At 42.1% G+C, this 26,796-nt stretch overlaps 3 protein-coding genes across 4 annotated transcripts; 1 reads left to right on the top strand and 2 right to left on the bottom strand.

The window, feature by feature from the left end:
- Positions 1 to 191: 191 nt before the first annotated feature.
- Positions 192 to 2,565, bottom strand: ndufb8 (NADH:ubiquinone oxidoreductase subunit B8). Its single transcript, XM_068305721.1, has 5 exons — positions 2,430 to 2,565; positions 2,074 to 2,200; positions 1,873 to 1,972; positions 1,345 to 1,500; positions 192 to 343 (listed from the first exon to the last, which is right to left on the bottom strand). Exons 1-5 carry the CDS (start codon positions 2,518 to 2,520, stop codon positions 251 to 253), a joined length of 567 nt encoding a protein of 188 aa, XP_068161822.1. The 5' UTR covers positions 2,521 to 2,565; the 3' UTR covers positions 192 to 250.
- Positions 2,566 to 2,829: 264 nt separating this feature from the next.
- gpx9 (glutathione peroxidase 9) lies at positions 2,830 to 4,611 on the bottom strand. Its single transcript, XM_068305822.1, has 5 exons — positions 4,354 to 4,611; positions 4,164 to 4,257; positions 3,483 to 3,613; positions 3,221 to 3,351; positions 2,830 to 3,113 (listed from the first exon to the last, which is right to left on the bottom strand). Exons 1-5 carry the CDS (start codon positions 4,483 to 4,485, stop codon positions 3,056 to 3,058), a joined length of 546 nt encoding a protein of 181 aa, XP_068161923.1. The 5' UTR covers positions 4,486 to 4,611; the 3' UTR covers positions 2,830 to 3,055.
- A 916-nt stretch (positions 4,612 to 5,527) lies between these two features.
- Positions 5,528 to 8,692, top strand: fbxl15 (F-box and leucine-rich repeat protein 15). Of its 2 annotated transcripts, XM_068305454.1 has the most exons (5): positions 5,528 to 5,679; positions 5,965 to 6,124; positions 6,365 to 6,867; positions 6,959 to 7,202; positions 7,279 to 8,692. In XM_068305454.1, exons 1-4 carry the CDS (start codon positions 5,654 to 5,656, stop codon positions 7,146 to 7,148), a joined length of 879 nt encoding a protein of 292 aa, XP_068161555.1. In that variant the 5' UTR covers positions 5,528 to 5,653; the 3' UTR covers positions 7,149 to 7,202; positions 7,279 to 8,692. The 2 variants fall into 2 exon arrangements, with proteins under 2 accessions (XP_068161555.1, XP_068161554.1); XM_068305453.1 differs by lacking the exon at positions 7,279 to 8,692 and having other exon boundaries at positions 6,365 to 7,100.
- Positions 8,693 to 26,796: the final 18,104 nt, after the last annotated feature.

Consider the following 26,796-nt stretch of genomic DNA (forward strand, 5'->3'; position numbering starts at 1 on the left):
CGACACGGACCTTTTTCCCTTTGGCAATGACCTGAAGTAACCCCGCTATCACTGCAGGTCCAATAAAAATGCTTGTGTGCACAGTTTACTCACATTCATAACCAAAAAAACAAAGTTTCTGGTCAACCAAATTTAATATATTTTTGAATGTTCTTTATGTCGACAACATAAATAAAACACACATACAAATGTAAGTTTAACATCTTTATTCTGGAGAGAAATATACACATGTAGAATGAGAGTTTAGTCATTAAATTTCATAATTTTTAACTTCCTCCGGCTCTTTTTCTGGGTCTCCGCCTCTCTCCAGGTAAAGGTTGTTATATGGATACTGTTTCGGGGCCTGAAAAAGAGGAAGATGCTTGTGAAAAATCAGCATTGTCTTAACTATTGGACACAAAGACATACACAGGTGTCACAGAGCTTAACAAAAATCCCTGCAAAGCACATATTTCATATAAATCCTTGTTAATGTTAAACAATCTTATGCATTTACAACTTATTTGAAAGCACTGATTTTCTTGTAAACAAGACAATTGCTGTTTAATCAATTAAAACATTTTCTAATCTGATTTTGTTTAGCATGCTCAAATTAATAGAATTTTGTGAAAAAACGTTGCACGAGCAATTAACTAAATTGTATGTAACATTATATAAGTAATAGCAACACCTCTTCAACAAAGGACTCTGATTCTGATAAGACATCCCTGCTGTTGCTGCCCAACACAAGCCTTGTTTTGTTTCCGACAGCTGAAATACCAGATAACTTTTGGTTAGAAATGGAAACAGGAATTTAAATAATGGAGAAAAACAGGTGTGCATAATAGCAATGATTTGAACTCAAGTACTGTTGCATCTATCTGAAGTTAACCAGAATAACCTGCACATAATTGATATTGTTGATAGCTTTCTGTGATGGATAAAGTGGCAGTGTCCTTCCAACTAACATCTTGCTAGGTCTCCCAACCTACACCTGGCAATTGTTGGTTCAACCGTTTTACACAAACTTTAACCAGACTGGTAAACCTGTTAACCTATCCGACTCTACTGGTACCACAATTTTAATGTTGTTTTTTGTTTTTGGCCTCCAACTAAGACATTGCCATGGAAATACAGGTATGCACATAAAGTATTACTTTTTCTAATTTTCCTTTTACTGGAATAATTTCCCCCCTTTTAATAGTTTTTTGCTAACTTTGTAAAGTATTTTGACCTTGGAAGTATATAATAAATGAGTAGTGATAACACTTAGGAACATACAGCATATAGAAGTTGCTGTATGTCCCCACCCCAGACAATAGAGTGTTGCAAAAAATACAAAATAGCCCCTTGATTTGTACTTACAACAGGTTGGTATGACGGAAACTTCTCCCCAAGGTAGAACATGAAGAGCATGAACCCGATGAAACCAAACAGTTGTTTGCACATGGTGGACCAGTCTACAGGGCCAGGAGATGTATCCACACGGTTCCTGATGTACATGTCAAAATTCCAGTGCATCTACAAATAGACAAAGAGCAGTGGTTGATTAAATGGTATATTGTAATTAATTAGCTTATGTTGTCATTTAGGAGAAGTGTGGTTGGTGCAGAGGCACTGTCGTGTGTAAATTTCCTGTAAAGTGAAAGGATGTATGAGTTTTGAAACAACTGAACTCATTACATTTATGCTATATCGAATCATCATGCCTTAGCCTCTTATTCTCAGATAGAAATTTCAGGCTATGCGTTATCAAAACTAATACATATTGCACATCACAAAAAGGCATTTCTCAGCAGTGATTACAACAGATTATAACAACAACATATGTGCATCCTGAAATCCCAAAATACATAACCGCAGCGGTAAGGAACGAAGGTCTCGGTATCTTACCGGCTCTCCCCAGTTCCTCCTCAGATCAGGATGGTCCCATTTGTACCATGGGTCTCTCTCATGCTGAGATATATCTGGTAGCTTAGGATAATCACCATGGCTTTGAAACCACAATGATGGAATACAATTAGTCATATATTTGGATCCAAAAACAAAAACAAAAATGCATACTGTAGTAAAGTTGTTGAAAACACAACTAACCCCTCGCCGTTGTCGGGATACGGTTCATATTCATGAAGAGTCATGTTGTACTTCTTTGCAGCAGCAGCTCTCTCTTTTGGGGTACTCGGGTATGGACCGAGCTCGGTATCCTTTGAAGAACCGGAGGCTGAAACACCAACACATACATGTGTTAGTAATACGTCAAGTGAAATTCAGAAAGCACGTAGAAAATGTGAATGAAATAACAACAGTGTTATTCTATCCGAGTCCACTCATACAAGAGTGGTTGCTAGCGCTAGCATGTCAAGGTTACGCTGTTGTGAGGCTTGAACTTTAAACTTTTATTCATATCTGAAAGTATACAAAGCATTGTCTGAAGCTGTGACTCTACTGACCTGCTCTACATCCCGACAAAAGGGCTGAAATGCCAGAACTTTTCCCTTTAGATAGGATTTGGGCCCACCGTCGGAAACCGACGCCAGCCATGTTTACAAGCAGCTACAAGCGAACAAACTGAAGTACGCATGCGCAGGATCAGAGGTATGGATTGGCTTAAGGGACAAACTAAGTTATAACACAATTAGTATTGGAAACGTTGAAATGCAGAAAAGAATATACATTCTATAAACATACTGATATATATATATATATATATATATATATATATATATATGTATATATATATATATATATATATATATATATATATATATATATATATATATATATATAAACATACTGATATCTATGGAACAGCAAAATAAATCACAGAAATAAAAGTTACTTCATAATGTTTTATTTGTTTTATTCATATTTGGGAGTGTCATACATTTTAAATTGTAGAGAGAAATGTGTCTGTGACGTAAAAAATTCTCCAATGACTGAAAGGAACTTTTCCTCAGAGTGAATGCACTGAAGCCCTGAGGCCAGTTCCTCTTCCCATCAGATCCAGCTCAGGTGCACAGGTGCATTTACTGGGGGATCATCACTCTGTCACTGGTGACATATTGACCAAACTCCATCAGATAAGTTCTGCTATGTCCTTCTCCACTTTCTCAATGGGGCAATGAAGATCATACCTGCAGTAAAGTTGGAACATTAGAGCCATTATAATGGTTAGACCCATGCCCGACAAAGTTAAGGATTAATTGGTTTCTAATTTGAGTTTTATGGTTTATAACTGTACCTTTTGAAAGGCATGCCATCTGCAGTGATTAGAAACTTCTCAAAATTCCAGCGAATGTCATTTACTTTGATTGGGCACCAGTAGAATTTCTTTATATCTCCAATAACAGGGTTCACAAATGGCAAAGACTCCTGTGGTGAACAAGAAATTAATGACAGCATTTAATTTTTTTAGGGTCAAGCAGTACTGAAAGAAAATATCAGAAAAACAGTAAATTATAAAGGTTAAAGAACTCATGTATAGACTGTGTAAATGACAATACCTTTAGATATGTGAAAAGGGGCTCTTCATTTAATCCATTCACTTCAATCTTTCCAAACACAGGAAACTTTGGTACAAAATTCCCACCAGGTCTCACATACTTAAGAATATTGAGAGTTTCATGATTCACCTCTGAAGAAGAGTAAAAAAGAGTGATGAAGTATTACTTTAAAATCTGAAAAAAGTGTAAAATCACAAATCTGTTGTCAAAAATAGCTTTTAAAGCTTGCAACAGTTTCAGAAAAAATCGTGCTTAAAATTTCACAGTTATTCACAGTTTCATTACATATTTAGTAATGCTTAAAGACCATATTACTTATTTACTACTGCTCAATGAGATGTTTGGTTTGACCATTACTATGTTGTTGAGCACTGTATTTATTTTTTAGATAATCAGTGATATTACTGTAATAATACTGAACCCCAAACAGGCACTAAGTGAAACCAGAGTCTGGACAGGACATCGCTCTGGCATCTGAAATGTGGCAAGACTAAAAAAACTTCGATGTTACTCTTAAATGCAGTTTATATGTAAATATGCATAATTTATTTCCTCAGTCGGCAAAGACTATAGTATTTTCCTTGAAACAAAAAATAGTGACCATGTAAACAATAGCTAATAGCAATAGCCAATAAACAGCAACGTATTTCCATCACATATCAAAGGTTTCTGTACACCTACCTGGTGACTGAAGGCCAAATTGGTTGCAAGGGAATCCAAGAACAGTGAAGTTGAGGTCACCAAACATTTCCATCAGTGCATTCAGTCGATGGTACTGAGGGAAATGGACACAAAATAAAATACTTGAAGTAAAAATGACAAGACATATATGATCTGATTCTAATTGATCAATCCTCTCACACAATACTACCTCCTCTATTGTTGACCCTCAGAACGTGGCAACATTGATGATGAGAATAACTTTACCCCTGTAGTTACTGAGCGGAACCGGCTGCCCATCCAGGGTCTCAGCAGAGAAATCATAGATTGATTTATTCGCCATGCTAGTACTTAGCTTGTATATGGGATTGTAGTCAGTCAAGAGTGAGTGTTCTCCCAGCTCTCCTGTTGGCTCATCTCATTCACAGAAACATAACTCACGGGTCAGCAGTTGTTCAGCATGACTGACTTCATTGTTCTCTTGTGCAGAGGTGAGCTGACATGATGGTCATTTGTTCAACACATCAATTCCAGGAGAAGAGGCTGCTAACATGATGACAGCAAGTCTAATTGGCACTGGGAAATTAATTGTTCAAGATAAATATATGTATGGGTCTACATCCTGTCCTCTTTATAAGTTAGTCTGGGGGTTTTCAAGTAAAAAAAATCAAGAATTCTTCAAATTTCTTTAAAAATATGTTTTTTTTTCTTGTCTGTGACAACATCTACATAATTATGAGTATTACAGTACTTATTTGGTCAATGAATGCATACTACTTAGTTGTACAGTCCTGCCCTGCTTTCTTATCCCTTGAAATGATTACTTTTCAAGATGTCTTTTTATTTCGCTCCAAAATATATTTTTGTCAATGAAGAAATTTTAAAATTAACCATTAACAAATACCAGAAAATAAACGTCACGTCTCCAAATCAGTAGCCGTAATTTCGTAGTATTTATAAGATTAAAAAACCTTCTATTTGACGTAAACCCGGAAAAACGTAACTGTTGCATTCAAAGTCCCTCGTACAATTGCCCATCTGTGATTATAGTATACACAGCTCACGTAAATACAACGTATAGGATATTTAAATATATAATTTGAATGTAATTTCTACAAATATGTCCTCTAAATACGGAGTAAAAATTGATGTTGTTGTCAGCACGTTTAAATACGCGCATTTTTAAAACTTTGTAATCTGGTAAGTGAATAATTTTAGGCAAGGTAGCCTAAAAAACAGCAATGAATGTTTGAATACATAATTGTTATCATTACGTCTTAGAAAACTGTTTTCTTATGCCCCATTGTTAAAGATAAACAGTACAACCTTGTTGGAAAGCTCAAGCGCGCCGCTCAGAGGAAGTGAAGTTACCCATGAACCGTGAAGGCATCATTGTGTTTCTAGGTTGCTCCTCAAACGCTTACAAGATCCTAAAGAAAAATATGTTATTTTACCATTTTTGCGAAGAAAGACGGGTTCTCCAAATATCGACATAAGCCAGCGGACATAGAATGGACGAAGAAAATAAAACACAAATGTATGTACCCCTCAAATTGAGTTATATATTTAAAAAAACATCTGGATAGCTAGCCCGGTGAGCTAGCTTGTCAGCTAACAGCGCTAGCTGTTATGACCCAACCAGTGGGCGAGAGGTGTGTTTGTTGTTACCGGTAGTAGTTTATTACAGCTGATTTACATCTATTATACATTTAAGTGACAAATATTTTACTTCTGAAGACTTTTCTTGCCTTTTAAGGCGTTTGTGTACATGTGTGTCCCCGCGTTGGTATCAAAGTTCAGCTGTGAACCGTTGCTTTGGCAGATGTCAGCTGCTGGAGCTGCCCTGGGAGGACGTCCTCATCCCGCATGTTTTCTGTCATTTACCGCTGCAACACATCGTCAGCCTGCAAAGGGTGAGCAAACAGTTCCACAGCCTGATCCAGGTGTACCTGTCCAACTGTAGGACGTTCAATCTGCCATCGGTAAGTCCTGATTAGTTTATTAACAAAATAGACGATTTAGCAGCTGTTTGCAGTAACCAAGTCACACAACAATGTTTTTGCACAGCTGATTTTAAAATCAACAAAATCAAATACATTGGATTGTTGCATTGTGTAGAACATAATAGTATTTATTGAACATTACAGTTGAACACTTTTTCTTCCAATTGCAATGAATATTTTATAAATAATCTGCTCTCTGCTCTCTTGTGGTGTCGATAGACCGGACCGTCTGTTCCAAAAGAGGCGTTTTGCTCCATGCTTAAGGACAACAAGGTTCTCCACAGCCTGTCACTTCAGAACTGTTCAGACTGGGTTACGGACACAGAGCTGCTGCCTGTTATCGGGCAGAACCAGCAACTGCAGAGGGTTGATATGAGCGGCTGTGTTTGGCTCACTCGCCACTCCCTGGTGGCCGTGTCCTTGAGCTGCGTGCACCTCCAGCACCTCGGCCTGGGGCACTGCGAGTGGGTGGACAGCCTGTCCCTGTTCAGCCTGGCCGACCACTGCGTGGGGCTGCAGTCGGTCGACCTCACGGCCTGCCGCCAGCTCAAGGACGACGCCATCTGCTACCTGGCAAAAAAGTGTTTGAAGTTGAGGTCTCTGTCGCTGGCAGTCAACGCCAACGTCACCGACGAGTCGGTGGAGGAGGTGGCCAAGAACTGTAGGAGCCTGGAGCAGCTGGATCTGACAGGTTGCCTGCGGGTCAGGAACCAGTCCATCAGGTGTGTTGTATTTTACTTTCACTTTCTGCCATCCCACAACCTCATTTGTGCATCTACCCACCATAAGGGCCTCTGCATGCTGTGCTCACAGGACTCTTGCAGAATACTGCCCGAAGCTGCAGTCCCTGAAGGTGAATCACTGCCACAACGTGACCGAGACGAGCCTGGAACCTCTACGGAAGCGGAACGTCGCCATAGATGTTGAGCCGCCTTCACAAAGGGCTCTGATTCTCCTTCAGGACAGGCTGTCGATCCCCCGCTTTATCAACCTGCAGATATAACCCGAGGCTCATCTATCTGTTCAACTAGAGCGCACAGAAAATTAACATCAGCAGGTTTGTGTACAAAGAGTAACTCACATTCTTTCTGCTTACTATAATGGTGGTGACGGCCTACCAACTTTTGTTGCAGGTGTCTGAAGCTTTATGTCTGAGCTGCATCAGATGGACACGTCTGTGAAGACCTGAACCTTTTGCTCCCAAGTTTTTGTGGTAAAAAAATACATGGACCAAAAACAAAAAAAACGCAGAATGTGAAAGATGTGAATATTTAAATGCTTGCAGAAAGCCATGCAATCAGTGTTCCTGTCGAGAATGACTCTTAAAGATAGCACTTGAATATTTTGTAATCCTGCATTGTTGTCATAATGTGGCATTCCTACTTGAGGTTGTTGTTGATCTGCAAAAAAAAGTACACATTTTGTTGTGTATATGAAATGCTATTCCATGTTTCCTTTAGAAACATTAAAGAATGAATCTTAAAAGCTCAGTCCACCCAGTTGCACAGAAACATCTTATTGTTTTATTATTAGTCCAGGCTTTTTTTCCTGCACTGCTGAGTCTCCTGCTGCTCCCATGTGACCATGAAGGTGGGTTTTGTTTATCACCCACTGACTGTTGCACCTGCAGCACATTACAACAGAAATTTTTAAGGATAATATTTGTAATGTGGGTGAAGCCATCCTATAATTCATGTGTAAGTCAATGCTACATGTATATTCTATGTATTAGGACTGTTTTTATAATGCGCCTGTGTAAAACACACACTTTTTTTGTTGCTTTACTACTGCTTAAGGAGTATTTGTGCCTGAACTCAGATGCCCTGACAGTGCAGAGGACAAAAGGAAGAATGTGTGCAGACTGTGTTGATACAGAAGACGTGTTGAATGAGGAGGTGAAAAAACACTTGTGGTTTTGTTGGTGGCCGCTGTTAAACATGAGACTCACTTCTTCAACACGTCACTGATTTATGACACAAGGTGGCAGCAACAAGTCAGAATATTTATCTCCTTACATTCTGCTGATTCAGAGGATGCATGATGGTTAAACTGTGATGCATTCAGGGACAGTCGGGTCAGGACACGGAGGCCTGTGGAAAAAATCTATTAGATTTGGATCAGTGTGATGTCTGAGTGGTAAAAACACAAGCTTAACTCTCGATGCGATGAATCCCCAGATGAGTTCATGCTGTTCTTGTTGCTATAGCTACATGTTAAAAATCCTTATTATAGTTTCCTCTGGTGGGCTGATTGGCACACTCTATTGTCTCCGTGACAACACAACAGGTCTATTTTCCACTTGATGGCATGGTTTAGCCCATCTGCTGCCAGCCGTCCAGAAGCTGAATTTGCACCAGCAGAGATTTGCTTCTTTTTGGTGTGTGTGTGTGTGTGTGTGTGGGGGGGGGGCTTCAGGGATCAGCTTGCTTCTGTTGCACTGGAGGCGTCACGCCGTCATTAGTTAAAAAAGTCCATTTTTGAGATGTCAATAAAAAGAAACGACTCCCAGCATGATTTCAAACAATAATAAACTTTTTGCTTCTGAAAATTCCAAATTATGCTTCTTTTTCTTTTTTCTTCTTTTTTTCCCTGCACATTGCAATTAAAAGAACAGAATAAAAGCGGTCACTGCAGCAGCGTGACCTGGTTGCTGCTCAGCAGTCAGCGGGTTAAAAACGCTCCAGACTACATTCATCATGTAATACCTCAATTAGCATCGATCTGCAGGGGAAAGAAACATTGCTGCGTTATTATATACCACAGAGCAATTTCTGTTCCAGTGATTGAGTAGATGGGGGTATTTCTCAAACACAGCCAGCCTAACATATTTTGTCTTCCTGTCAATAATCTAGCACTTGTCTAAATTATTGATCAATAGCTTCTGATCATTTTATACCGAGTCAGAGCAATGAAGGTGGTCCACTTTGTTCTGTGTGTGGTGTTAACCTCTGGGGGATGAATCTAAGTTATATATATATAAATAATGTGTGTGAATTTTACATTTGTGTAAAATTCACACAAAATTCATCCCCCAGAGGTGTATATATATATATATATATATATATATATATATATATATATATATATATATATATATATATATATATATATATATATATATATGAATGAATATATATATATATATATATATATATATATATATATATATATATCTATCCAGCCATAATAGTTTAGGCCTAAGTTTGTTAGTTCGATATTTGTGGAGCTTTACATTCCAATCATCTTAACAAAGGCTGGCGTGTTCTAATTCTCATTACATCTGTTCAAATAAAATGTTTTCCATAAATAGAAAAGCAATTTTAGTAAAACACTCTTCGTCCAGTCGATGTTGGCTGCAGGTCGTCTGCCATTTGTCTCACAAGAGACTCCAATCGATTGGCGAGAGGAAACTACGACCATATTTGGAAAACGTCTATTTTCATGTGACATTAACCAAGTGAATAATAGTCGGAGTGATTAAAGGACCTTTTTTTTTAGTTATTTAATTGAATGCAGAATATTTTCATCTAGTTGAAAATAACAACCGGCTGTTCAGCGTCCTGTGAATGAAAGTTCATCGAAGGTGGAGAGAGATTTAGCGTCGCCGTTCAGATGGGCCCGAAACTGTCAGAGATTTTGTTCATTTTCATATTTTTAATTAACAGACTTTCCCTGTCGTCTTCCATCAGTGAATGAGTCTTTCTTTGGTACATTTGATGTAGTTTATCTCCCTCAACCATTCACATACAACCTCATTGGATCCCACGACTTAGGGATCCATCTTTTGGCCACCAGAGGAGCATAACTAATGACGACATTAAAATGTTTTCGTGAGCGTAGCCTTCAAAATGTCGATCGACCAAGCGGGAAATAGTGTTGGGTTTTAAAATCAGCATGAATAAACAGGCGTGTGTCAAATGAGACCACTAGGAGCCAGATTCACCAACTTCCATCGTTACATTAGCCTTTTTAAGTCTCAGCAAAGTCATCAGCCGCCGTCACCATACAGTATTACAAGATCAAGAGATTTCAAATTGGTTTAGAGGATTTTTTGCTTTCCTAGAAACGGAATAAATACTTCACCTTGAATAAAATGACATATTTTCCTGGGTTTTAAGGTTTTTAAACATTTGATGCAAAAAAACATCCAACATTGACCTAATTTTTCATTTGAACATAAGTTGTTGTTGTTGTTTTTTTTACATATTATGGGTTTGAATTCCTGCTATAAATAAAAGAAAACGTCTGGAAGCGCTCACGTTTACATCCTGTTGCTGCTTTATCAGAAAAAGTCGCGTCTCCATCTCCTCCAAAAGCAGATGGAGCTCCACGGATGAGGAGGTGACCTTCCTCCTCCACGCGCACTCGAGTTCAACCCCAGAGGCCGTGTTTCTGCAGCTACACCCAATTTCCCCGCGATATAAACACGCAGACTGAGAATATGTACACAATAAACGTGACGCCGATCCGTCCTGACAGGAACGTTTTGTGCTAAATCGTGCGTCATGGCGCGGAAGTAGAGGCTTCCACTCATCAGAGATGAGAGATTAAAGATTAAAGATGTGTCCTAATCGCTGATCACATCTCGGAGGAGATGCTGGAGATCAAGATGCGCTTTACCACCTCTGATTGTGCGTCTCACTTTTTTCTCCTTTGCGCATTATTTAAACCATGAATGGGATATCAGCGGCTGGAGGCAGTCTGGATTTCTAAATCCAAATATTACCAAAGTGTCCGGTCATAATTATCTTCTCTCTGACTGTCGTAAAGCAGCATTTATTCGACAACCACTGAACAAACACAAAATATGTGTTTAGGACGCGTCTCTGACCACAGATTAATGACATTAACGAAGTTTCCATTAGCGCAGCGATTGGGGGAGACAGAGGCGTCCATGCGTAAATCCACATGACTGAATCACTGATAAGAGAAAATGAAACACATCTCTATGGGCCAACAGGGGCCAGGAAACGCCACTCCAAATTAGCCCACGGCCCAATTTGTTGTTACTTCATTAACCAACCAGCATCTGCAGGGCAGGGGAGGGAAGTTGTGACCCATCGTCTTCCTCTTTCCTCACCGGAGGGGGGCCTGAAGCAGAACCAGAAGAGATCAACACGCCGGGAAATCCACCGAGACTCACCTGGGTGGAATAATCTGGAGCACGGAATAATCTGGAGCACGGAATAATCTGGAGCAGGCAAGGAGATTTTTCCACTTTACACCCCGGTTTCCGAAATCAATTAAATTTCAAATTAAAGCTGTTGATAATTTATAATATTTTAAAATATATATAATTGAAAACATAAAATATAATAATAATAATATACAATTTATGATATAAAAAGTTTAATTAAGTTTCTATATGAGCATAAATTAAAGCAGAAAATTATAAATAATTATAAAGAGCGATTTTCCTAATCGTCCGTCAGAGGTTTGACACCTTTGAACTCATGTTTTACTGTTTTAAATCTTTATTCAGTCCACTTTTTACAACATTTGATGAAACCACAGCAACAGAAAGCCCTTTAGACTTTAATTATACAGCCATCTGTTATTTTATTCAAATATTCCGCTGCTTCTGTCATCCAAAGTCTTTTTAAGCACCGACACATTTCAACCAGAGTCAAAGATTAGAATTTCAAAAATCAGAATTCATTTTTTCAAGTCATATATTTTACTTGAAATCAAGATTACGCACAAATACAGCAAAAGTGATGCTTAAAATCATTAACTATATTAGATTTATTATCAGAAGCACTTTATGAGGCCGAAAACAAATCGGTTTCATGCTGTAAAGTTGCAGCACATCAGGCCTGAAGTGGATCAGTGGAGGTTCAGGTGTAGCAGAGGGGCCTCTTATCTGCTGATGGAACTGGCAGTCTAGGATGGCTGCTTCCTTATCTTCCACGGCCCACTAAAATCCACAGGGGACAGCACAGTTTGGCACCCTCGAATCCTTTCTCTTGCACTGGATGGGAGATCAGCCTGGGTGGATCACAGAGGCTTGGGACGTGGATGCCATATGGCCCCGGTTTATTCTCTGTGGAGTTCAGGGCCTCTGGGATGACTAAACGTGGTGGGAGGAAGACTTTTTGCCAGCTGATGTTGTTTGTTGTGTTTTTCACTCCTTGAGATTCAAAGAGAATATCTTTACATGCAAATGTTTAAAACTGGGCTGATTAGGATGCGTTCATCGACTGCTGTAACTTTGTAAATCGACTCGATTTATTATTAAGATCAAGATAACCTTTATGGGAGAGATCTGAGAACATTTACAGCCACACGACCCACAATAACTTATATTGCATTAATTTAAGATAGCCATTAATTAATATTAAGTATTATAAGAGTAGTAAAATTTCTTGCAAGTCTATTGTGAGGTGCGACATTTATTCACGTGAAAGGTGAGGAGCAATAATACTGAGCCGCTGACACACAACATGAGACGAGTAACACCAAATATTCCATAAACCAGAATTAGATGTAAATTGATCATAAAGTCATGGACATAAAAAAATGTCATTCTAAATAGCACCTGAAACATAAGAATAATATTAGTATTATACAAATGTTGTCTTCCAGAGTAGCATTAAATCTGATTGTAAATACATTTTAAACGGATTAAGTGAAGGTTCCGCCTCTCGGAGTGATTGACAGGAGATGCAGTACCGCCTCTGACCAGCGGAGGTCGCGCTTTCCTGAGACTGGGATAAAGGTGACAAGCATGCACCCTCACTTACCCCTAGTAAACCATCGTGTGTGTGTGCGTGCGTGCGTGCGTGCGTGTGTGTGTGTGTGTGTGTGCGTGTGTGTGTGTGTGTGTGTGTGTAGAAGGAAGGAAACTACAATGAGCGAATTAGAATACAACTCATTATGCAACAGATTTAAAACATTTTGAAACTGATTCTCTTGACTTGTTATAAACTTAACAAAAAGGCTTATAATGCATTATGCCTACTCATAGACATCTCACCAGTCAGCTGTGTTAAGGCCTCGTAGTGTGCTATTATGGCATCATTGTATGTGTTAAGTGAAGTGAAGTCCATATCTGTGCATCTATAATAAAACATGACTCACTGGAATACTTTATTTATTATCGTTATGCATTTTCATCACTTCAAAGGTGTCTGTGCAGCATTATAAGTCATTATTATGCACATATGTATTACTATAGCATTCTTATAGTTCGAGTCTTTACTACAGCTGACTGGGGAGGGGGGGGGTGCATGGGTGGAGGACTTTCCATCCCTGGAAAGCTGTTGTAGTTTTAATTGTAATTCAATCCGCTATAATTATAACTCAGAGAAAGTGAAAAACAAACAAAGCTGTTGTTGGAAGCGTTAAACGTGGAGTTTGAAGCATGAAAAAAGTCAATCATCATAATTTAACTGCAGAACATTCTTTGCTTTTGGGTGTTAAACACGTTTAGACTCGTGAATTTAACCCTTCCCCCTCCACAGGTGAGCCGAACCCACCGCCGACGCGGAGACCTCCAACGAACTTTTCTTGAGAACTAGATTGAGGACAATTTTCCTGCTGAAAGCCGGCCTACCTGGAAGACCGGGGCTCCCCGCCAGCTGCATGTCATTTCTATCAAATGTGGCCGGGGTCTGTCAATTAAGAAAACACAGGGCAATCTGTGGCCGCTGAAAGAGATCCTCCTGGCCCGCTCCCAGGCTGAGAGACGGCCTTTTGTTCCCCGGCATGTCTCACATACTTTCAGGGCCCCGATAAGCTCCGGCTCCATGAAACCCGGCTTTATATTTGCCCACTGTAATGTCTCTGTGGGGTCAGGGAATATGGGGAAGCACTGTCGGCGAAAAGGTAATATCCCCCCCCCCCTCCCATGCACACATTATGGGGTCAGGAATTGAAGCCACAGGTTAGGTGGTCCCGAGGCCGAGCCTGGGGAGGGACTTTTTTGGCTGAACGATCCCCTCCTCCCCGTGCGGCCCAGCGTCCATCCTTTCTCTTCCAAAACGCAGAAACAGGCGGGTCGCTTCGGCTTTTTCTGAAATCGGATAAACGGGCATACTCGGGGTCCGTCGGCGCAAAGGGGGGGGGGGGGGGGGGGTTATTTTAGCAACAGCTAGACCACCCACAGGCAAGAAAACAGGTACATCAAGGTGGTTTGAAATATAAGATGAGTAGGGAGGGGGGGGGGGCAGGTAAGGGATCAGAGAGGCCACAAACCTCTGAAGGACTCGCCGTCGTGGTTTTAAATATAGAAGAGATAGACAAGTTATTTTTATTTAAATCTAACATGAAAACTTGTAGATTTACACAAAACTTGGGGGAACGAATCAGAAGGGGTTCGAATAAGTAAACAATCCACCAAAGTTCACAGCTTTTATATATTTTAGAATTTTTGTAGATTTATTAAAAAACGACAGACAGGATGTTGATGAAATTTATTGAAATTATTTGGGAATGATTCAGTAAAAACATTTAAGTGTAAATCCGGATTAAAATGCAGCTGTTGGAAAATTTTTCCTACTTTTTTTAATGTGGTTAAATTGGATTTGTTGAACATTTTCCCTAATTAAAAAAAAAAAAATTAATAAATGAGTTGAAGAAGCTGAAAAGAAGCTGAATATTGATTAACGATGCTGGATAGAGAGGTCAGCTGACTGAATCATTCCCATCCTGTCATCAATAAGCCTTTATTTCATCAGATTTTGGGGAACTGCTCCTTTAAGTTACTTTAGCTTCTGGGAAGTTATGCTGAGTATTTAAAAAAAAAATCATTTTTAAACATGCAGTTTATAAATGCAATAAAAATTAATCGTCGAATGCCTTTATAATGAAAACAATAATCGTTATTTGCGCCCCATGGTGTGAAGACCTCGACAGGGATTTTCTGACCCATAATGCTCCTGTGGTTGAATCTAGGGGGGGTAGGGGGTGCATTTGCAGTCAGGTTCTAAAATCTTCAGTCATTTCTTTCGTCATTGTCAGCAAATTGCCCATGCAGGAGTGAGGTATTTAACGTCCAGCCTGGGTGTGGTTCCATTAGATAGCTTTAAGACCATGCTGAGTGCTCTTGAAAATTAGTTTTTTGGCAACTTCCCGGGATCCGCAGCCTCCCGGCGAGCCGCCGAGGCTTTGTCAAGACCGTGCTGGTTTAAGCTCGCAGCTTTTCAAGCCTCCCATTATGCCTGACTCAGTCGGGCAGAAAGCGAAAGAGCCTTTTCTGTAGCCATGTGGGCATACTGGCATTATACACAGTTCAGTATTAGATATTTGTGAGGCATATAAACAGAAGGGAGGACGCCGTGGCTTCTTGAGGAAAAAAAAAACTTATAATTGGGGGAGTTATATAAGTGTCTAAATCCTCCTCCAAGGATTTAATTTTTCCCCTATTGTGTGTGTGTTTTTTTTAAAAAAGCAGGACGACCTCAGACAAATCCTCTGACAGGGAAGTCACAGCGGTGCAGTTTAAGGACTGTAAACGATGTATTCAGGTAGTTAACGGCTTCCTGCTGCGATGCTTTATCTAAGATTTAGTTTTCACCTATAATCAGCCAATTAAATATACTTTAGGGTGTTCTTTTTTTTGAAACAGAAACTCATTCCAAGCAGGCTTTCTTATTAACGCTCAAAACACGCTTAAACCCTCCTGTTGGTCAGTTAGACGCCTCCAAACGCGTTTCTTCCTGCAGAATTCTTCCCATTTCCTCCCAGACCTCCAAGTCTATTTAGCCTCATGCACCCCTTGTGTAGATTTGTTATGGTTCTCTTCTTCCTTCTGCAGTCTCCCCCAATTATAAACCCTATAGATTTCCCCACGGTGAATCCCCTGTCCTGTCCTCGCCGCTGCAGTGTGTGCATGTATGTGTGAGCTGCTTGTCTGTGTGTTTGTGTGTGTGTGTGTGTGTGTGTGTGTGTGTGTGTGTGTGTGTGTGTGTGTGTGTGTGTGTGTGTGTGTGTGTGTATGTGGCTCCCCCACATGGCCCAGATGCCGGGGTGTGTTCAGTGTGTAAATCTGGGGCTAGTCGGGTCGCTCAGGCATGACCTGGACTGTGTCGGGCTTCATCTTCTGAGCGCCTCCAGCAGCGCACCCCCCCCCCTCCAACAAACAAGGATTTGGCTCATCTTGACCGCCCCTGCATCAGCTTCCGATGCTTAACTTGATTATTTTACTCATGTCTCTGCAGCCGTTAGCGGGATATACTTATATTTCACCAGCGTATAAACCGCCCCAAACTGATTTCAGCCAATGAAATGCGTTTAATTCTTCCGCTTTTGGGGCGTTTAGTAGGCTTGGATTAAGGGGTTAACCACGGGAGCGCAGAGGCCTGTCCCGGAACAGCAACATTTCCACGGTGCCTCTGAATCAGATTATGTATGGGTTCAATTGACTTAATGGATTTGAAGAGACTAGATCCTATTAATGAACAGTCTGCCCTACGGCGCTGCCCCGACCAACGGCAGGCTAATCTGGCATGCAAATTAAATCCTGTGCAATATGCCCGCCTGTTTAATGCGATCCATTACACCAGTTTCACTTATTTATATATACTATTATGAAAGGATAGGCTTATAAACAAACTGGGGGAGGGGCTTGTTCTATAAATGGCGCCCTGCCGGCCCGGTTCCCCATGTGCCCCCCCCCCCGGTGGAGGGAGCAGTGACATTCACTGTTGTTCACTATCAGTGGGGCACAAAATTACACTCAGTTGCCTCAAAGGTACAGTTCAGCCCCCCCAAAAAAAGAACATTCATTCATCTGTTATCTGCTCGGCGCTCAGTGTACTAGTGCACAAAATGTCTGGAGGAAAAACCAACGAAGAAGAAGGAGAAGAAGACGGGGGCGAGTTGAACCAACTTTTCAATTAAACCCAATCCCAATTTGTCTTTTTTAGCCCCGCCCTTTGCTTTTTTTCTTTTTTTTTTTAACCCAAACTCTCTTCCTTTCCTTCTGTCTGCAAAGCATTCTGGGCTTTTTCTTCTACCTCTCCATTTTTAGTCTACATCTGGGGGGGGGGCTAGATGACCACTACTGCTACGTCAGCTCAAGAAACTGACACAGCATCCTACAAAAAAAAAAAAAAAAAAAAAAAAGGAGGGGTGGGGTCAAGCTCTCAGGTGAGAACTGGGATTGGGCCTCAGCGCCATCGCCTCCATCACGTCTGCCTGGATTACCGTGCAGCAGAAACGTGAATCCGACTCATGCACTTGTTGCCCCGCTGTGCGACACTACAGCCAGGACGCGGTGCATTCACAGACTCGCGCACGATAACGCTTTTAGCGAAAGATCAGCACACCTTTAATCCCCGCAGGTCCTCACAACATTTTTATAATCTGCGGTTTCCGTGTCGTACCGAGCAGGACGTCAGCTTAAACGCGTCCAACACGTTATTAGCGAGCCTTTAAGCATGTTTTTCCGATTCCATTGTGTTCGGAAAACGTTTAATCCCCTTTGCCCTCTCTTCCACTCGGCTTCACCGCTTTTTGCAGCGGAGAGATAAACGCTCCGTGGGGCTGAAGTGTGTATTCAAAGTCATAATCTGGCACATGATCGCGCTGAAGGCTGAACGGGATGTCTGCTGAGGGATTCCACCGGGCTCTTCATGCCTGGTTACCTTACAGCCTGGTTTGTTAGTGTCGGAGGGAATGGGGGTCAGGGAGAGGGCAGATTTCACCTGACCCCCTCCTGAAATATAGCAGCCGGGTTTACCGATGTCTGGAGGAAGAGCTCTAGAGGAGGAGGAGGGTTTTTTTTTCCCCGCTGATGAGGTTAAATCATTGCTCTATAAGTATAATTTCAGTCAATCCGCTGCATCGTGTTCACCTGAACACGCCTGGAGTCCCCCCCCCCCTGCCGCACCGGGCCCCCGGATGGGAATCAAAGTCCGATTCAATCTGGTTCACCGGCTGACGAGTTTGACTTCAGCACAACCGGATTTTCTTTTCTTTTTTCTTCTTTTTTTTTGTTTTTGGAGCAAAATTGAAAGAGACATGAATTGAATATTTTCTGTTGATCTGACACAAGTTCCCTGACAAATATAAATAAATAAAGCCTTCCCCCGATGCAGGTATGCTCCAGTGTGTGCACCTCATTTCAAGCACAATTAACTTGAAATGGAGTGCTGCAGGATCAATAGTCCCCATTTGATCCAGGGGGGGTCTGTCACTCCCTGGAAATGGCACACATATGGTAATGCAGCCGGCTTTAACAACAACTTAGAGGATTTACTGTTGCCGTTTTCAGGCCAACATGAATAACAAACAGCGGGCCGCTCATGGGAGCCATCTTCTTTTATCTCAGCTTCAATTAATCTTAAAGAGAGATACCATTTAAAGCTAATGAACGGAGGGGGGGCCAAAATGAATGCATATTGATACGGCGAGGTGAAAGCGTTGGGGTAATATTTGCGGCCATAGGCGGGGAGTCGCGCGGCAGGATTGGTGGCTATAGGCAGGCCGGCTGCAGGAGCGACATAAAAAGATAAATGAACACTGAATGACCCTGACGTAGCCCCCCGTTCCTTCATCATATAAATAACAAAAAGCAGAACGAATAAAGCAGACTGCGCCGGGGCCAATTCCCCAACGGGTGCTTATATGAAATTCAACTTTCAAGTGTTCTCCCTGTGCAGAATGTGGCATTTATTTGCAGGACTCTGTTTCAATTTAAAGGGAATGGCAGCTGAAGGAGGCACAGGGGACAGTGTCTCATCACCGCCACTTACCACCCTTATAGGCCTGCTGCCAGGGAGGAAAACCTCAGCAGGCAGCTCCACTTAAACAGTGAAGACCTCCACCAGTCAATGTAATGTGCAAGGCTCTGATAGCCTCATATTCCCCCCGTCCTGCCTGGGTGTGGGGGTGTTTGTTTATGTGCAGTTGTGTGCACACTGGAAGGGTTGTGTGTGTGTTGTTGTTTTTGTAAATATACAGTATATTTTTGCAACGCTTGATGTGTTTTTCATATTTGGGTTTAAACCGCAAGTGAAGAAAAAACCCGACAAAGAACGGATATCTAGAAAAATTCAGAAAGGATTCGTGAATCCACTGGAGGCTGTGGGCGGAGCCATCGTCGTCAATCATTACAACCTGTCAGTTTAGTTGAATTCATACATGAACAACAGGATAGGCTGTTCAAATACAGGAAAGTTAAATAAAAGATGCTGTTAACAAAATACATACTCTATGCCACATGTGTCAAACTCAAGGCCCGGGGGCCGAATGTGGCCCCGCCACAGCATTTCATGCGGCCCGCGAGAGCATAAAAGGTCAGAGTGTCTAAAAATAATATCAGTTTCATTGATTTTACATTTATGTTACATTATATTGGGTTACATTTATAGTTCCAGTTATACGTTACATCTGGCCCTTTGAGGACGGACATTATGTTGATGTAAAAATGAGTTTGACACCCCTCAATCAAACTAGCTGCTCCTTGTGGCTTCACAGAGTCTACAGTTAAGATTTTGCTTAGAAAATAAAATAAATAGAACCTTTTTAAATCTATTTAAAAATTTCAGGATTTCTGGAGACTCGGTTTATTTGGTTTTAAAGCTGTTCTGCTGTGAAGCTCCAGAAAAGGCGCCAAGAAGCGAGTAGAGAATGAATGTATTTTCATTTTTGGGTGGATTGCTCCTTTAAAACAAACAGATCATTATTTTGCACCTTTGTCTTTGTGTTACGGATCTTAATTAAAGAGCCGTGTTGCATTTTAGTGGGATTTTAAAGGTGATTTTCACACATAGCCAACAGACTTAAAGGGACCGGCTCACAGGTCGCGCGTTCTGATGCCGAAAACAAAATTAATTATCTCTTAATTTCACCGTGGGAGTCGTGGAAGAGCCAGACTAACTGAAACACAGCGTGACTTCCCGCCCAAGGACGTTCCTGGGACCGTTCTTGAAAAAGACGGCATACGGACGTTCCTCGCCCAAAGGGTTAATGTGGATGGAAAACAAACAAACACGTCCATAAATAGGTGCCTTCGCTGGAAGAGAGACTTTATACGCTAGGAGCTCATTTCAAATGCAAAAATGGTCGAACATACAGAGCTGACGATGGGGGGTAAATTGGAGCTCGGAGATGAATTATCAAACAATTAAAATTTAAAAAGAAAGCGGAGCCAAAGGGAAACGGAGAGCAGACGGTGATGGAATCTGTGGGTTCAAGCCCACGGTTTCTGCTTTTTTTTTTCTTCTGTCCTTTGTGATGCTTCACCAATGAACAAAAGAGAAATTCATTTTCTAACTGTTCCTTTAGCCGACGCTGAAAGCAATGAAACGGCAAAGGATGCGTCCGTTCCTCCCCCCCCCCCCAACCACCCCTCTCCACCACCCCCGCTCCGCCCGGCTCTCTGCATTCCAGCGATATTCATTTTGATTTCAATTAAAGATCCTGAGTGTGACTCTCAGAGAGAAATTGCCTTCCTTTAATTAGGTAGTCTAAGTTCATGGAAGCAATTGTTGTTTCCAGCACTTTCAATTTGATGAGCCAAGGACTCCCATTTTATGGCGATGAATGAACGAGGCTCCGTCCCCCCACCCCCCCACCCCCTTCAACCCCCCACTTCGGGTTCCTGGTCCTGCTGGTCGTCTCCCACCAGGAGAAGACGACTCTTTCGTTGTTCATTACGACTGCCTCCTCCGGCCTGCAGGTGGGCTCCTCCATCTGGGATGAAGAGGTCATGGGGGGGGGGCACATGAGGAGGCCGCTGGTCAATAATCTATTACGGGATGTCCCTCCTCCTCTGTCATGTGACTAATGCGCCTCCCAGAGGTGGCTGTCCACAGAGGTTAATGCCGTCCGGGTGACCCCCGGTCCCCTCTGACAAAACACTGTCGATGCTCGCATCACAACATGGTTATGACATCATAGAGCAGCTAAGATCAGGAAGTTTGATTGGTTTTTTAAAAAAATTTAAACTATAAGGCGCACCTATAGTTTTCATTTTCTTCTTTCATTTTCTTAAAAAAACCCACAGTGTACCTTATAGTCCAGTGCGCCTTATAGTCCAGTGTGTCTTATAGTCCAGTGCGCCTTATAGTCCAGTGCGTCTTATAGTCCAGTGTGTCTTATAGTCCAGTGTACCTTATAGTCCAGTGTGTCTTATAGTCCAGTGCGCCTTATAGTCCAGTGCGTCTTATAGTCCAGTGTGTCTTATAGTCCAGTGTACCTTATAGTCCAGTGCACCTTATAGTCCAGTGTACCTTATAGTCCAGTGTACCTTATAGTCCAGTGTACCTCATAGTCCAGTGTACCTTATAGTCCAGTGTACCTTATAGTCCAGTGCACCTTATGGTCCAGTGTACCTTAATAGTAATAATAATAATGGATTAGATTTATATAGTGCTTTCTTGTCTGGACACTCAAAGTCGCTTACATTGGATCCATTATTCATTCACACCTCATTCATACTTGGTGGTGGTAAACTACATACATAGCCACAGCTGCCCTGGGGCAGACTGACGGAGGCGTGGCTGCCAATCTGCCCCTACGTCCCCTCCAACCACCACCGGAACAATCACACACATTCACACACCAGCCACACTGGAGGTAAGGAGGGCAAAGTGTCTTGTCCAGGGACACAACGACAAATGACTATAGTCCAGTGCACCTTATAATCCAGTGCGTCTTATAGTCCAGTGCGCCTTATAGTCCAGTGCGTCTTATAGTCCAGTGCGTCTTATAGTCCAGTGCGTCTTATAGTCCAGTGCATCTTATAGTGCGGAAAATACTGTACTTTAATTTGTCCTGAGCTGTGAACCTAGTAATGAGGAGCAGTTTGGTGTTAGATTGAGGACATGTGACCGATCTGGCCAATCAGAACTGTTCTTTTACTGTCTAGAAACAAGAGGTCAAACACTTTGACCTTATTTGGATGCCTCAAATTAAACCTGAATGTCACTACATCCTCATTTCCTTTCGCACCCGGTTTGGAATCGGGCGCCATCGATGGCAAACTCGTACTAGAAATGTCAAGTCGAGTGCGAGCGTTCTGCTGTTGTCGCCTCCGTGTTTGCGGTTGAGGTGCCTCGGTGGCGCCGCGATAAACAGATCTCTGGATGGGACTCTGATTGGTAGTACATGATGTTTTTCTGACAACCCTCACTTCCAATAAACTTATGCCACAAATTCTATCTCACATCCACTCAAGCATCGCCTTGTTCCTCCGTTTCTCCTCTCCTCTGCCTCCCTCTCTCTCTCTCCCTCTCTCTCTCCCCCCTTCAGCTCGATAAACGCTGCCGTCAACATCAACGGCGGCGGCGGCCGCATTCGGAAACGGATTCGGAAACTCTCACAGTTTGTTTTCCCATCATAATTTGCATTCAATGATATTCGCGCCGCAGTTATGAGCCTCCTAAATGAATTTAATGATGCTTTGTGAGGATTGCATATTCACTCTGCATTCATCCACAAAACGCCACGTCTCTAATAAATCACCCGCCGCCTCCGTTAGAAACTGTCATTTGAATTTCCAGCAAGCGTCTCCGTGGCGATTGGCGACGGCGGCGACGGCGGGTAGGGCCTCATATCTGCGTTTGGGAGCAGAAGGAAATTAGCCGCACCTGAATGACAAGGCGAAGCCTCCCGCCCCTCCCGACCCCCCCCCCCCCCGTCCCCCCCCAGAGGGACTGTGATCTACACACAAACTCCCTTTTAATAGACTTACACCTCATTTGGCCTCTAAAGCTTGTTGAAGGGTCCCAGAGGATGGGGAGGGGGGGAGGCGGCCCCTCAGAGGTCAGCCCCCGCTCCTCGCTGTAAACCAGCTGCAGTGAAAGGGAGAGCTTGATTAGACGGCCATTCACACCCAGAAGGGGACCGCCGGACGGGGGACAAAGCCACATTTTCCTTTGCAAAACAACAGGGACATTTTGTCTGGCCTGTCGCGAGCAATATCTGTTATGTTGAGGAAGGCTGAGGGGGGGAGGCACGGAGGGGGGGGGCACAGGGGGGGGGGGGGGGGGCACAGGGGATCCAGCACGTAGATTTAAGCTGCAGTCGCCTCCAATCAGACGGGATGTTTCCTGGATGTCTTCGACTACCAGTGGAGAAATTTGTGGAAATATTTAGCCTCAATAAGAGAAAATGCGTCATTAAAGGATGATTTAGATCCATTTATGTGGGGTTTTTTTTTTAGGATAATATGTTTGTTTGCTCCCTTCTTTGAGTTAAGATTGGCATCATCCTCATGTCTGAAATGCTACGCGGCTAACTTAGCTTAGCATGAAGCCAGATGAAACCAAATGTTTTGATATGTACTTTATTAGCTTCAGGCAGAATCAAACCAGCTGCCTCCTGCTGTTTCCAGTTTTTCATGCTTAGCTTGTGGCTTGTCATTTATAAAAAATAAATAAAAACCGCAAGAATTGCATTAATCTTTCTAGAAATACTAGAAAGGGGCAAAAATCAATATTCAGTGTCTTAAAACAGTTAAAAGATAAAGTTAGTCTTTTAAAATCAAAAGTCAAAATTCATCTCAAAGACGTCTAAAAATCATTTCAAGTCGTTAAAACAACACAGTTTTATTTAAAATCCAGATTACAGGCCTAATATGTGAATACCAGTCAGATTTCGGTGCATCCAGCCTCACTGATCTTGTTCTAAATGACGGTATTATAAAAATAAACCCACATAGATGTTCTTTTAGCAGATTCTCTTCATCAATTCCACTCTTCCACCATCTTTCCCTCCTTTTTTTCTCCACCACCTCTGCGCTTCAGGCGTTAACGCTGCCGTGCAGTTTAAACGCTGTAATGATGCCGTGTTCTCTGTCTGAGCTCAGGATCGCAGCTCCAGACATGATATGAATTCATTCGAGCATCGGTTCTCAGATGGTCGTAACTGGAGGGAGAAAAAACCCCGCGCTGGTGCAGAGAATACGAAAACGCCGCATTTGAATAGAAAACAACTTATCAATGCTTTTATTTTGACATCCCAGCTCAATAAAAACAGCAATGCTGGGGGTGAGCTTTGAATCCACGAGTGCAGGAAAGTGGATAAAGAATACATCTCATCTGGCGTATCAAAGATCCCAGCTTGCTGTAATTGTGGATGATAAACTGGGATTTCTTTGTGTTTGTCCGCCTCCGTTTCTGCACATCATTCAGTGACATCCAAAAAACATTGATGGTTAATTATTTCTGAGGAGGCTTTTAGCATAACTCCCGTGTCCCTGGGTTAATTCAGAAGCATTTCTTTATCTCCCTGTGGGTATAGAGTTTGCATTTTAAGTGAGGCACAGCGCAGACACTCAGCAGCATCTTAACTTCCTAAGTTGAAGTGTGGCTGGGGTTAAGTGGTCCCCATGCTCTCGGCACCTATCTCAGCCCAAACGTGACAGCTGGGGACTTGACTGTTGCTATGGAAATCACCCATTCGCCCTCCTCCTCTTTGCCTCTCCACCCACCCCCTCTGAGTGCATGAAAATGCCCCAGACCGCTCATTTGAGACCATACAAGTCCTCTCTCCTCTCCCCGTGTTAACAAGTCAACTTTTGTGTTGTTCTGCCCCGTTTCAAACAGGGTTTATTGCAAATGGAAAATGGCTCGGGGTGCACTGGGGTACTTAACGGCGCTCAGCTCAGCTTTGCAGCTGGAACATTTCCTAGAATGGGCTCCTGAACGCCGGCTAAAGATGGAGACCGAGAAGCCGTTTGCTTCACAGTACTGGCTCATATTTATAAAAGCAACGCAGTCGAATTCTATGGATCATGAAAATGAAATATTCCATCAGGATAAGCTGTTATTTTAAAACCTATTATCCTCATCTTTTACGTTATATTTAACATTATTGAGACAATTTAGGTCCATAATTGCGCTTAAATGCATTTTCATGTAATATTTGCGTCTGTAGGTTGTCGGTCTTTGCTGTGCAGGATGCATGAGGACTAACAGGCTCTGCAAACACGTGCAAATATACCAGCTGCATGTGAGTTTCTTTCAGATTGGAAATATATCGTGAAAACAAACTTACAGTCATTGTTAATCGTTGCAGAATAAATCAGTTTAGCCACATGAAACAGAGAGGAAATCATTTTTTGTTGGAGGTAAAGCTCTTTGCAGCTACCTACCTTTAAATATGTCAAGGGTATGTTTTATTTTGAAGGCGGCTCTCTCTCCAGTGGGGTTGAGACAAATTAGAAACAAACTAATACACGCTCCGGTGACGATCCCGCCAATTTCACCTCCAGAGTTTTTTAGGTAATTGTTCAGGAGAACGTCTCAGTCGCTTGTTCTGTAAATATGAACCTCTGCCTGCACGTTTATCTGGCTCCTGTTGGTATCTGCAGGAGGGATGTCAATAATTCTGACATCTTCCACCTGCATGGCGTCAGACACCTGTTCCTCCAGAGCTGTAAACAAAGCAGGAAATACCAAATAGTGCTCATTTCTATGGGTTAAATCTCCACTGAGGTTTTAATTCTCTAATTGTCAAGATCTCATCTCTTTCCCAAACTCAGACACATTCATCTTAAAGTTTTAAAACTTGTGATAACTGATGTTTTCCTCACAGAAGCTGCTTGGAGGAAGCGCTGGAGGAGCTTCGTCGCGTCTGCGCCGTAAATAATTATCTGCTATACATTTCATCACTCCCACTCCTTTCCTGCCTCGATCAATCCTGAAGCCGAGGAGCCTCCACGCCGCCGCCGAATGACTGGAAACTGATGGATACAGTCCCCGGCGGACCATGTGACCCGTCTCCATCGGCGCTCATGGCACCTCGTTTAATCTAAATGTAGTCCCTGACAACGGGAGGGGGCTCCCCCCATCTCCATCCTAAGAGTTTGTGCCGGCAGAACCACTTCTGATGTGATAAAAAGTTAGGGGTTTGGATTAGGGTTAGGGTGGGGTTGAAGGTTCGGGTTAAGGGTGAGGGTGAGGGTTAGGAACGGGTGTTAGAGTAAAGGGTTATGGTTATGGGTCAGGGTTAGAGTTAGAGTTAAGGTTAGAGGTTATGGGCCATAGGGTTAGGGTCAGGGTTAGGAACAAGGATTAGGATTAGGGATTAGAAAAAGGGTTAAGGGTATTTTAGGATTAAGGAGTTAGAGTTAGGGTTAGAGGTTAAAAATTAGAGATAGAGTTTATAGGTTAGGGTTAGAATTAGGGGTTAGGGTTAGAGTTCTAGTTAAGGTTAGGAGTTACGGGCTACAGGGTAATGGTAAGGGTTAGGAACAAGAAGGTTAGAGTTACAGTTACGGTTATAGTTAGGGTTGTAGTTACGGTTATAGTAAGGGTTAGAGTTAGGGTTATAGTTAGGGTTATAGTTAGGGTTATAGTTAGGGTTAGAGTTAGGGTTATAGTTAGGGTTAGAGTTAGGGTTAGAGTTAGGGTTATAGTTAGGGTTAGAGTTAGGGTTATAGTCAGGGTTATAGTTAGGGTTATAGTTAGGGTTAGAGTTAGGGTTATAGTTAGGGTTATAGTTAGGGTTAGAGTTAGGGTTATAGTTAGGGTTATAGTTAGGGTTAGAGTTAGTGTTATAGTTAGGGTTATTGTTAGGGTTATAGTTAGGGTTAGAGTTACGGTTATAGTTAGGGTTAGAGTTAGGGTTATAGTTAGGGTTAGAGTTACGGTTAGAGTTACGGTTATAGTTAGGGTTAGAGTTAGGGTTATAGTTAGGGTTATAGTTAGGGTTAGAGTTAGGGTTATAGTTAGGGTTATAGTTAGGGTTAGAGTTAG

This window comes from Antennarius striatus, chromosome 21 (genome assembly GCF_040054535.1).
Source record: "Antennarius striatus isolate MH-2024 chromosome 21, ASM4005453v1, whole genome shotgun sequence".
In the NCBI taxonomy this organism is placed as follows: domain Eukaryota; kingdom Metazoa; phylum Chordata; class Actinopteri; order Lophiiformes; family Antennariidae; genus Antennarius; species Antennarius striatus.

Bases quoted from the DNA above. Each gene is read 5' to 3' on its own strand.
- ndufb8 (XM_068305721.1), bottom strand. From the start codon at position 2,520: ATGGCTGGCGTCGGTTTCCGACGGTGGGCCCAAATCCTATCTAAAGGG. The intron at 2,201-2,429 runs GTCAGTAGAGTC...TTGGTGTTTCAG, and splicing joins TTTGTCGGGATGTAGAGCAG to CCTCCGGTTCTTCAAAGGAT. The intron at 1,501-1,872 runs GTAAGATACCGA...GTCTATTTGTAG, and splicing joins GGAGGAACTGGGGAGAGCCG to ATGCACTGGAATTTTGACAT.
- fbxl15 (XM_068305453.1), top strand. From the start codon at position 5,654: ATGGACGAAGAAAATAAAACACAAAT. The intron at 5,680-5,964 runs GTATGTACCCCT...TTGCTTTGGCAG, and splicing joins GAAGAAAATAAAACACAAAT to ATGTCAGCTGCTGGAGCTGC. The intron at 6,125-6,364 runs GTAAGTCCTGAT...TGGTGTCGATAG, and splicing joins GGACGTTCAATCTGCCATCG to ACCGGACCGTCTGTTCCAAA.